The 10,993-nt window shown below is 48.2% G+C and overlaps 1 protein-coding gene across 1 annotated transcript; it reads right to left on the bottom strand.

Moving 5' to 3' along the window:
- Positions 1-818: 818 nt before the first annotated feature.
- On the bottom strand, positions 819-10,895 carry Mrps11 (mitochondrial ribosomal protein S11). Its single transcript, XM_004623283.2, has 6 exons — positions 10,614-10,895; positions 10,380-10,490; positions 4,826-4,924; positions 4,048-4,177; positions 2,412-2,477; positions 819-1,809 (listed from the first exon to the last, which is right to left on the bottom strand). Exons 1-6 carry the CDS (start codon positions 10,676-10,678, stop codon positions 1,702-1,704), a joined length of 579 nt encoding a protein of 192 aa, XP_004623340.1. The 5' UTR covers positions 10,679-10,895; the 3' UTR covers positions 819-1,701.
- Positions 10,896-10,993: the final 98 nt, after the last annotated feature.

The raw sequence follows: 10,993 nt of genomic DNA, 5'->3' as shown, positions 1-10,993 counted from the left end.
ACAGGCACAGAGACAGAGAGAGAATAAGGAGCCTGCTGGGGAGTCTATATGCAGTCTTACAAATGAACAAAACTGAACTAGGTCACAGGCAGCAGCAACTGGGAATGGTTTTCCTTAGAGTGCCAAGTGATTCTGTAACTAGTGACTCCATGGTCAAGCAGGCTTACTGGGGTGGTGACCACGCATCTCAGAGCCAGGTCTTGGCCTTGGTTGAAAGGAACCAAGGCACTGTGTTTATGTTGAAAGGAGAGAGACTGCATTCTGCATTTCGTCTTTTGTTTTTGCCTGCATAGGAGAAGACAGGTGTCTCTTATGTAGCCAGTCCTATGCAATAGCTTTAGAAGTTAAATTGGACCTGTAGGAACTACTTGAGGCCCTGCTTCCTGAAAATGAGGACGTGAGCCCCACAGACGCCAACACTGCTGGTGCAGATGCTCAGGGCCTGGCCTCTCCTCTGCCCGGGGAAAGCCGGACACAGCTCCCACCTGTGCTCGGGACAGAGACCTGCAGCCCAGTGTCTTAGTAAGCAACAACTGCCTTGATTAGTCAGTCACTGATGAAGGGCGTGGGGCCAGTCTTGGTGATACCCCTGACTGAGCCATTGGCCTCACGTGTGATCTGGGCCGCACCCACAGCCAATACTATCCAGGGTCCATCCCAATTTGCATCCATTTTTTTTTCTTCCTATTTTTGTATCTTAGGGAAGGGTTTACAGGGTGTTCAGGGTCTCACTACTAGATCAGACTCATTGTGATCTGCCTGTTTACAGCCTCCCAAGACTGGGATTACAGGCGTGTACCACCATGCCCAGTCTCAATTGCTCTCAGTGCGCCCCTGGGGCAGGGCTGGCGCTGCAGGCCTGGGGATGGAACCCCTGGCTCCACCTGCTCACAGGTGCTTATCCCTGCATTTTTGATACACAGCTGCCAGGCCTCCAGTCAGCCACCTTCCTTCCTGGGAACGTCTGTTTCTCCAACTCAACCTCACCACCCACCTCAGAGATACTCCCTCCTGGGTACAGGAAGGAGAGGCTCATGGAGTGGAAAAGCTGATGGCCACTTTAGTGTGGTAAGTCTGGCATTCCAGAAAGACCTGGCCTATGGACAACCTTCCCACATGGCTGCAGCTAACCTCAAGTGTGGCTGCCAAATGTGGAATTTTCTCTCAAGAGTCCAGGGAAGGAAAGTCGAAAGCTCTCCTGTTGGGGCCAAATTACATCTTGTGTTATTGTGAAAAGTTGCTGTGGTGAGCCCTAGAGATCTTGGCTGAGAGGTGACAAAATGAGTTTGTGAAGCCGAAGAAAGGGTCCTGGCCCCTGTAGCTCATGCTTCCAGTGCAACCCTTCCGTCAAGGTGGCACACAACGTACACTAACTTTCAGGAGCCACTGGGGATGGCTGCTTCTGAGAGAAACAACCATGATTATACAGACAGTCATAGAGTTCTTTATTTCCACAGAGCAGAGGCTGGAACCCAGGCCCCTTCTGTCCCCATAGCTCCCACTGTATCTAGAGGCATGGTGTGGCTTGTGGCTCATCCAGCTCTGCTGGGAGGCACGGGCAAAGCTGCAGTGAGGAGCACCTTTGGGGTGGGTGCACACAGCTCTCCACTGAGCGCTTTTGTGGGGGTTGCTCTGCCAGTGAGCTCTCTGAGGGTAGGAGGTGAGTGCTGGGGTCAGGTCCCAGGGCAGGTTTCCTTCCTATCACAGCTTCCGGGCCTTCCTGGGGCGGCAGCCGTTGTGTGGATGAGGGGTGTTGTCTGTGACTGAGATCACTTCCAGGCCGCCCATGGTCAGGCCCTTGATGGCAGACTGGAAGGAGCAGAAAGAGGAGAAGGGCATAGTCACAGAAGTGATGACCTATCGTCTCCATATCAAACAGGGCTCCAGGAGGGCCAAGGTGCAGCAGGAGGGAGCAGGTGGTGCGTTGGCTTGATACCTACAGCCTGATCTTACTCTCCTCATGGAGGGCTCCTGCCAAGTCCCGTAACCCAAGTTCTCAACACACAAATCCCAAGCACCACCCTGGGCTTGACATTCTGAGGATGAAGACCCCTTGGCGCACCTTCAGCATCAAAGCTAAAGATCACTCCTACTGGGCTCGGGACAGACTTCACCTCCAGAGTCCTCTGTTCACCTCCCACCCCCCGAGCTATCTCCTCTTTGGTGCTAGGAGTATCCCCAGTATACTGAGAGATATCATGGGCCTGGAACACAGCAGACACCCAAGGAGGGTCCAATGAATTAAACAAAGTGATTCAGGCTCATTTTGGGGGGCTTAGGGGATTGCAGGAAGAGCAGGGAGAAACTTCAAGTGATACCAGGCAAACCCACTAAAGGGGCTTTCCCACCCTCGTGTGCCCAGCTCTTGAGCCCCAATTCCATGCACAGACTGGAGAACCATGGCCACTTACCCAGCGCCCGGGGCCTAGGCCTTTCACTACAACTCGGACATGGGTAACGCCTTTCACTGTTGCTTTCTGGAGAGAAGTAGTAAACAGTTAGTGCCCTTTAGAGACAACTACTGGATCCCAATCTCTGGCTCCTGCCTCGGGAGCAAGAGGGAAAGGGCAGCCGCGGAAGCACACAGGGAGGCAGAGGACAGAGAGCCCAGGGGAGATGGCTGCAGGGCGGCAGACAGAACCCACAAAGTGCAGACCTAGAGTGGCTGTGGTCTTTAAGCCCAGCCCAGCACTGCCACCTAATGGTAATTTCTAAATACTGCTCAGATTCTTCTCAGGTAGTTAACTACAGAATTGCAGACTGTGAGGTTCCCTCTGGACTTCAAGGCTGAGCTTAAGTGTTATTGTTTCAAATTTTTACAGTTAATTTTCCTCTTTTCATAATAAAGACAGTGCCTACAGAAACTGGGAAAACACACAGAAGTTACTCTTTTTTTTGAGACAGGGTCTTACAATGTAGTTTGTGCGGATCTTGAACTCACTAGTGTAGCCCAGGATGGTCTCAAAGGAGTGGCAACCCACCTGCTTCAGCCTCCTGACTGCAGGAATTACAGGTGTGCATCACCATGCCCAGCCCACAGAAGTTACTTGTAACCTACTACATAGAAGCCACTGTCAACACGGACTTTCTTTCTTTTTTAATGTATTTGGTTGTTACAGGGTCTTACTACGCAGCTTGGGCGAGTAGTGATCCTGTTTTCAGCCTCCCCAGCACTGGGATAACAGGTGTGTACCATCACACTTGGGCTTGGTGGCTGGCTCAGGATGTGGTGCTGGGGATCGAACCCTGGTTCCTGTGCTTGGCTAAGCAGGCGCTTAGTCTGCTGAGCTATCTCACCAGATACTGACATTGTTCTTTTAATTGTGTATCATCTGCCCACTGTTGGCATTTGCAGCTGTTTGATTTTTGGTGTCCATTAATCCATAGCAATCAGTATCTCTGGAGGGTGAGCTCTGTGGGAAGACCAAGGTTTTCCTTCAGGAAAGCTTTGTGGCCTGGCAGAGGATGAACACTCTAAGGCCTAGGCTACAGAACAGAGTGTAGGCTGTGGTCCTGGGCCACGCTGGGCTCCTGGTAAGGAGCTGAACTGGCTCGTGACTCTGACCAAGTTGCGCACATGCCAATTCACAAACTGGTTCTTCAAAAAGTAGCTACTGAGGGTCCTCTGAGAATGCACAATAACGAAATGTAAAGTGTCTAAAGCATAGTAGTTGCTCAGTATACCAACAGCACATGACGATTTGCTTCTAGAAAGATCTGAAACAGTTCACACTGGAGAGCCCTTACCATATCCCATGTTCTCCAAACAGACTGTCACCCCATCCCCACCCCATGCTAAGGGCTCTTATATCGAGTGGGCTGCAGCAACCCCTAAAATAAACCAGGTGTTTTATCTGAGAAAGCAGGAGCCTTTGTTCTGCACAGGCCTCCTTAGGCCACCTGCAGTGTCAGGACATCTCACAAGGATTAGTGAGGGTGCCACCGTGCCACTGCTTCTGAACAGCTACTTTAACAAGAGCTCTCTACAGCGGTCACCATGCAGGAAGTGGATGTGCCACGGAGGAAGCACAAGGTGCACGCACTTACCGCCGCTGCGGCTATGCCTGCTGTCTGCGCTGCGATGCCCGTGCCCTTCTTGGCATTCCGAAACCCTTCTGTGCCGCAGGAAGTTCGGGCAAGGGACACGCTGGTGGAGGAGACTACCTGGATATGTGTGCTGGGGAAAGCAGGGAGGCGTATACACGTAAGCGTTGTTCAGGGAAGTGAAAGCACTAACCTACGCCCTTAGGAGGCTGGGAGAGAAAGAAACTGACTTGTTTGTGTAGCCAATGCACAGCTGGGAACTCCCTTTGCACCTATGTACACACCACACAACAACACAAGTCTTGTCACTTTGAACTCACCATTCATATTTCCTTCTATGAGGCAGAGCTCAGAGCACCATGGCCCAAGTGAGAAGATAAAGGGATCGGTACTTATTTGGGGGTTCACGTCTGGTTACTTTACTACTTCCCTTGCTGACTACCTGCCCCGCACCCTCACCCCCTCAGAGCTCAACCAGTACTTTGTAAGCATTTCACGGTCTCCCCTGCTGCAGTTCTTCCTATTCTTGAACAGGGCCAGGAAATATTGTACCCAAAGAAGGAAAAGAATTCTGATAAATACAATATACCCATCTTATTTCATCTTCATGAAATTTAAGCTTTAGCAAGACAGAGGTGTCTTCCTCAAACAAGAAGGGGAGAGCTCAGCACCCCTGAATCAGCACCATTACGTGGCACTTGGCACCCTGACTTCTCATCCATGGAGGGATGAAGCAGAAGGAAACTCCCAGGGAACCCCAGGGGCTCCCCTTCCTTCTCACTTGTTGTAGGTTGCTTTAACATGTGCAATTGGGACCTCTTCAAATTTCTTCCCTGCCCATCGCAGAGAGCTCTCTTCTCCTGGAACTGGAGGGAAAATGCTGCAATCAGAAGAAAGTGTTTATTTAAAATTATCTTTTTTTTTTTTTTTAAAAGAAAAATAGTACAAATGAGCCCAGAATAAAAACAAAACAAAACACCACCAGGCCCCTGTTATGCTTGGGGGTCCCTGTCCCACTCAGGGTGCCGCTGCCCCCACCATTCCTTTCCAATCGTTCTGGGGCCACTGTGGCTCTGGTAAGCACCGCGCTTACAGGGCTTTCCTTTCTGCTGTGGTGCCTGGGATCGAACCCAGGGCCTCATACATGCGAGGCTAGCATTCTACCAGTAAACTGCATCTGCTTGAAGCTACTGTGTTTTCATGACTCACTGACTTCAGACATATCTAGGGTCTTTCTGGTACAAGAAAAGAGAATTTAACTCATTTTCCCCATTTCTCCTCGTCTTGTGTAGAGAATCACGTCACTACTTTCCAGTCCTTTATCGTCTTCTTTCTGCAATTCAAAATCTAGACAAATTTTAACAACCACAGACAGTATCTCGTCTCTGTAAGAATGAGCCCAAAATTTCAAGACTCTTATTGTCATCATTATTTCTGACTGTTCTAGCAAACTTCTGTTTGTATTTTTTCTGAATGTATTCTGGATGTCATTCCTGAGCATCCAGGTGTGTAAGCTTCACCCCAGACTTTAGGACGGGTCCAGGAATCTGTCTCCCAAATACCCCAGGTGAAGTAGATGTGAACTGTGTTGGGAACATCGGCCTAGAAACTGTTTTGAAATTAGTTTTAGTCTATTTAGTCACTTGCAGTAAAGAAGTTCTCTTCAGTTTTAGTGGAAGAGACTCAGGTACAAATTGGGGATTAAGGCTGCTGAGGAAAGCTGGGCTGAGATCTGTGATATCTGCCTTAGTTGAGAGCTTCGCACACCATGCTGCGCTTTGGAAAAATGTGAGCACACACAACTGTCACGCAGCAACGCAGGGTTGGGGGAGTAAGTTCGCTGCTCTGCTGTATCCACACCCGAGCCAGACTCAGGTTTGTACCCCACAAAGCCAAAAACACTGTAACTTGAGCAGCATCAATCCCCCCAGCACTAGCTGCTTTGCTAAAGACAAAGCTAAACAACAGCACAATGGTATCCGGAGGTTACCTGTGTGTTCTTTGTTGGGGTCTGATTTTACAAATGATGTGAAGTCTAGTAGGCTGCTCGCTTATCTGCCCACAGGCAGATAGGAAAGTGGATGAGTTGTACAGCTAACTTTAATGTTTAAAAGATAATCATTTCCCTGTGGATTATTTCCCTTATTGACAGCGGCTCAAAAAGCCAAGGGCCCTGAAATCTAATGTCATGCTGTTTACGGGCAGCAAAGTTTTACAGCAAGGAAGGATTCAGAACTTGATCTGTTTAATTGAAAGCCTGGGACAACCCCAGCCTTTAAGCCTCCCAGGTTCAGAGTCCAAAGGAACAAATGGTCCACCCAAGGAAGCCCCAAAAGCAAGACAAAGCATTCAGGCACTTGTCACCTGCCTCCTTCTACCCATCCTTACTCCAGGGTAATTAGAGAGACAATCTATTTTCTCATAACTGCTGGAAACAATTTTTTAAAATGCAAATACATCTTGAAAATGCAAAGACAATGGCTCCTGCCTGGCTCTGCTTTCTTTAGCACTATTTCCACTGCAACTGCGGGGGATTTCAGCAAGATCCTTTCAACCATTTGGCCTCTGTTTCTAAATCTATGTCCTTCAACATATCTCCTCTGTCCCATTTGCTCATCACTCCTGGGGTCACACTTCACCTTTGTCATTGCCAGAACTTGCAACCACATTCTGACCTTTGAATAACAGCCTCCCTGGCTACCCTTGGCACACCCACCTATTCTTACACTATCTTCACTCCAGGACCCCTTCAATCCCACAAGGACCTGCAACCCAGTGACTCCAACAGTTGCCCACCACCCTACATGCTCCTCGTGTCCTCACTTCTCTCTGCCAGGACTAAACTACACGGCCAACCCTGATGATGACTCCCTCGCAGACAATCTTGATTCTGTTGCCTCTCACTTCACTGTACTCCCCTAGCAAGCCCTTCCGTCTGGTTAAATCCATCTCTCCATTAGAACAAGCTTAGCAAAGCACAGGGACCGCAGTTCAATCCCCCAGCACCACAGGCCAGCCAGCCCGCCCCCTGGTGGGCTGAGCTGCCCCCCCCACAAATAAATAAATAAAATTATATAAAAAAAAAATAAGTCCATCTCTCCAGCCACTCAGCCTGTGAAAACACAGCGATGCTAACTGATCTCCACGACTGGGGCTTCTCAACCTCATTGCTATTGACAGTTTGGCCAAAATAATTCTTTGTTGTGGGAGGCTGTCTTATGAATTATGGGGTGTTTAGCAGCATTCTGTCCTCTACTAGATATTGTCCCCCAAGTTGTGGCAACCAAAGATATCTTCAAACACTGCTAAAAGTCTCCTGGGGCTGAAGTTGGTCAAGGCTGAGCACCACTGCTGTTACTTTAAGGACTGCTACACTGAGCAGGCTCTCAGCATTGCCTGGCAATATTCCTTGTTCAATTATCCTCCCGCTCTTCTTGCTGACTCTCCTGCACTTTCTTTTGTCTCCTCCAGCCTCCAATTCCTTCCTTCTTCTTCAGTGCCGGCTGATGACCTCGAGGAAGGCTGAAGCAATCGGTTTCTTCCAGCTCCCCGACCAAACATCTGTGCCCACAGCCTCTGCTGTCTCCCTCGGTCCAAAGCTCCACTGGCATATTAGTCTCTCAAGGACACTGCTCTAGTGGTGCTCATGCTTTAGTGTGTAGTTTTCTCCTCTCTACTGTTTCATTCTCAGCAGCAAAATACTGCTGCACACATACAAACATGCACACACGCACACACCCCTCCCAGAACCCAAAGTTTCCTTGCCTACCCACTTCTCTATTCCCCCTTACAACAAAGGTCTGCTGAAGAAACTGATTACATTTCTTTCTTTTTTTAAAAAAAAAACTATCCTTGAACCCACTCCAATTGGTCATCAGCCCCTTCCAGTCCACCAAAAGAGCTCTAAACATCACCCACCAAATCTACCTTGATAAATCCAACCAGCAATTCGGTACCAGCTTATCAGTGTGCATCATGTCAGGAGTACTGGACACAGCTGCTCTCTCTACCATTAACCACACTACAAAAACTTCTTTGTGGGGGCTGGGGAGATGGCTCAGTGGAATAAGTGCTTCCCTGGCAAGCACAAGGGCCTGAGTTCAATCCCCGGTTCTGCCAAAAAAAAAAAAAAAGCCCAAAAACCTCCTTTGCATTTCTTTCTACCTCTCTGGCAGTTGTCCCTCTCGCTGGTTTGTCCTTACCACCCAAATCTCTCCTCTCCTCTGTGTTGTATGTCTGTTTAGATATTAGGCACCTTCAAGTAATGACCTGAAACTAAAATCCTATTCTTCCCCCATCTTAATAAATAACTCCGTCTTTCTAGCTCTTCAGGTGCAAAAATTTGGAGTCTTCTTTCATTTTTTTTTTTTTTTTCTTTTGCTCCTAATGCCTTCAGGGCAGGTTTGGCTGGCTTGAGTTGTGGGGATCGAACCACAGCAACCCGAGCCTGACTGCTTTGTTGAAGCTGCCACTTAAAGAACTGAGCTAAGGGGCAGGCCCCCTCTTTCATTTCTCTTTTTCTCACATCTTATATTAACAAATCCTGTTGGCTATACTGTACTTTCAAGACTTATCAGTCTGACCATTTATACTAACTCCACTGCTATCAGCTTGGTCCAAACCACTATCATTTCTTTCGAGACAGGGTCTCACTACATAATTCAGATTGGCCTTTAACTCATTATGTAGCACAAGCTGGCCTTGAACTCTCAGAGATGCTTCTGCCTCAGCTTCCTGAGTGCTGGGATTAGAGGCATGCACCACCATGCCTGGCAGCACCATTATTTTTTGCCTGGATTATTTCTCCAGTTTTCTAACTGCTTATAAGACTTCTCTCAGTGGTTTAATATCAACCCAGCAGCAAACAGACTCTTCATAAAGCAGGCAAGATTGTAGCAACCCTCTCCTCTTCAGTGGCTTCCTATCTCAATTAGAAGTCCTGAAGCTGGCCTACCATCTTCTACAGAATGTGGCCATGCATGCTTGCTCGAATTCCAATCTCCCACTGTTTTACTTTTTTACTATGTACTGCTCCCAACCCACTAGGATTTAAATTCTATTGGGCCTTTTCTGTGCTAGCCCAGGTTTATGCCAGTACCTGGCATCATTCAATTGCTTCTCCCCCTCCCCCCAGTGCTGGGGACCAAACCTGGGCCCTCCTATGCATGGTAGGCTATCACTAAGCTATACCTCTAATCATGACAATGTTGCAGAATTTTGATTTACACTCCTTCAGCAGTGAGGAAAGTATAAAGGCTCCAGGAGGACAGACAATATCTTTATTATTCTGATTTCTTCTTGTCTTGCTAAGCTTATCTGTTATCATCACACAGACCTAAGCACACTATATTCTTTGAAAGCACATGCTTTTACGCAGACTGTTATCTTTAGCTAAGATTCTGTTCATCTTGTCCAGTTGAGCTCCAGTTTACTTTTCAGCTTCACATCATCTTCACTGTCTTGGCTAATTTCCTCAGAAGTGAGACATTTATTCCTTCCTACTTTCAACTAATTCTTACTTCTATCATACCACCGATCAGGATATGGTGAAATTGTGTGCATATCTGTATTTTTTTGGAAAAAGACTGTGAACTGTATGAGCAGAGGAATGAGATTTTGTATTGCTGGTACCTAGCGTAATACCTGGAACATGTGGTTCCAGGTGGTTCTCATTAAACGTTTAATGGATATGAAGTTGTTTTTATTATTTATGTACGTATGTATGTATTTAGTACAGGGTCTACAGGGTTTCACTACACAGATTGGATTCATAGTGACCCTCCTGTTTTCAGCCTCCCAAGCACTGGGATTACAGGCATGCACCACCATGCCCAGTCTCAATTGCTTTCAGCGCGCCTTGGGATCGGGGCCGGCAAGGTGCACCGCGGATTGAACCCCAGTCCCTGAGTCTGTGGATGTGAAGTTAAATGAATGGCCACATAAAGAGGTAGTGACACTGGCAGGTAGCAAGACGCCAGCGCCGAACCCCCTCTCACTGCATTGTGTGTCCAAGGCAAGGAAAGTTGATAGTTTGAGATGAAATCCATCTCAGAGGAAAGAATGCATACAAACATCTGGCATTCGCTTATTCACCCAGCACAGGTTGACCGAGCAGCTCCAAAGTGCTAGAGCTCTTCTCATGTGACTTTCACAAACAATTCCTTAAGAAATGTTCCCATTTTTAACGAGAAAACTGAGTCTCTGAGATGGATTTGCGTGAGGTCCTGCGGATGGCAAACAATAGGGTTGGGAATTCATTGGTTCTGTCTCTGGTGTGTGGTGGGCGGGAGTCACTGGTGTGGGTCTCCCGAGGACTGGATCTCCGCGGCTCTCACCTGAATTTTCTGTGACTCGGAGGTTCCTTCTCAATTTCCGGTTTGGCCGCCACTTCTTGCATCTCCTGGGCGCCCGTGTGGATGGTCCGGGTTGGGACTCCGGCCACAACCCTGCGGAGAAAAGCTCCGTAAGGTCCTGCCTTAACGATCACTGAAGCCCAAGTAGCACATGGGACACGGACAGAAGCGGAGTCCCCAAAGCGGCGGTGGAGTCCAAGGGGCAATTATTCTTACCTGGTCGTCAGGGGCTGAGTCCATGACTGCAGAATAAAAGACCTTGCGTTTCTTACAAACTGCATGACTTGAATTTGACCCCAGTCAGCTCCCGTCGACCTAATTGTAGAGAGGCCAGCTCCACTAGTGTTTGCGGGGGAGGATACAGAAGAGAGTTTATTTTGTTGCTCCTTATTAGGGGCATTAAGTGTTTTTCCAAATTTAAGCGCTGCATAAAAGTTATCGTTGCGTGTTATTCTGGGATTTTCCCCCTCCTTTAGATGTTTTAACACGAGAACTTCAGCCACCCATGCATATTGGAATGGTTTGTTCTAGCAGGTCCAAGGACTGACTTTCCCCCACCTAACGTCCCCGCGTGGACTTATGGGAGTATAGGGTTG

Source organism: Octodon degus, unplaced genomic scaffold (genome assembly GCF_000260255.1).
Source record: "Octodon degus isolate 3935 unplaced genomic scaffold, OctDeg1.0 scaffold00002, whole genome shotgun sequence".
NCBI lineage: Eukaryota > Metazoa > Chordata > Mammalia > Rodentia > Octodontidae > Octodon > Octodon degus.
Note: the sequence above shows the minus strand (reverse complement) of the source record. Positions and strands in the feature narration are given on the sequence as shown.

Coding starts and splice junctions, on each gene's coding strand:
- Mrps11 (XM_004623283.2), bottom strand. CDS start 10,678: ATGCAGTTTGTAAGAAACGCAAGGTCTTTTATTCTGCAGTCATGGACT. Junction 4,925..10,379: donor CCGAGTCACAGAAAATTCAG/GTGAGAGCCGCG, acceptor TTCTGATTGCAG/CATTTTCCCTCCAGTTCCAG. Junction 1,810..2,411: donor GCCTAGGCCCCGGGCGCTGG/GTAAGTGGCCAT, acceptor TGCTCCTTCCAG/TCTGCCATCAAGGGCCTGAC.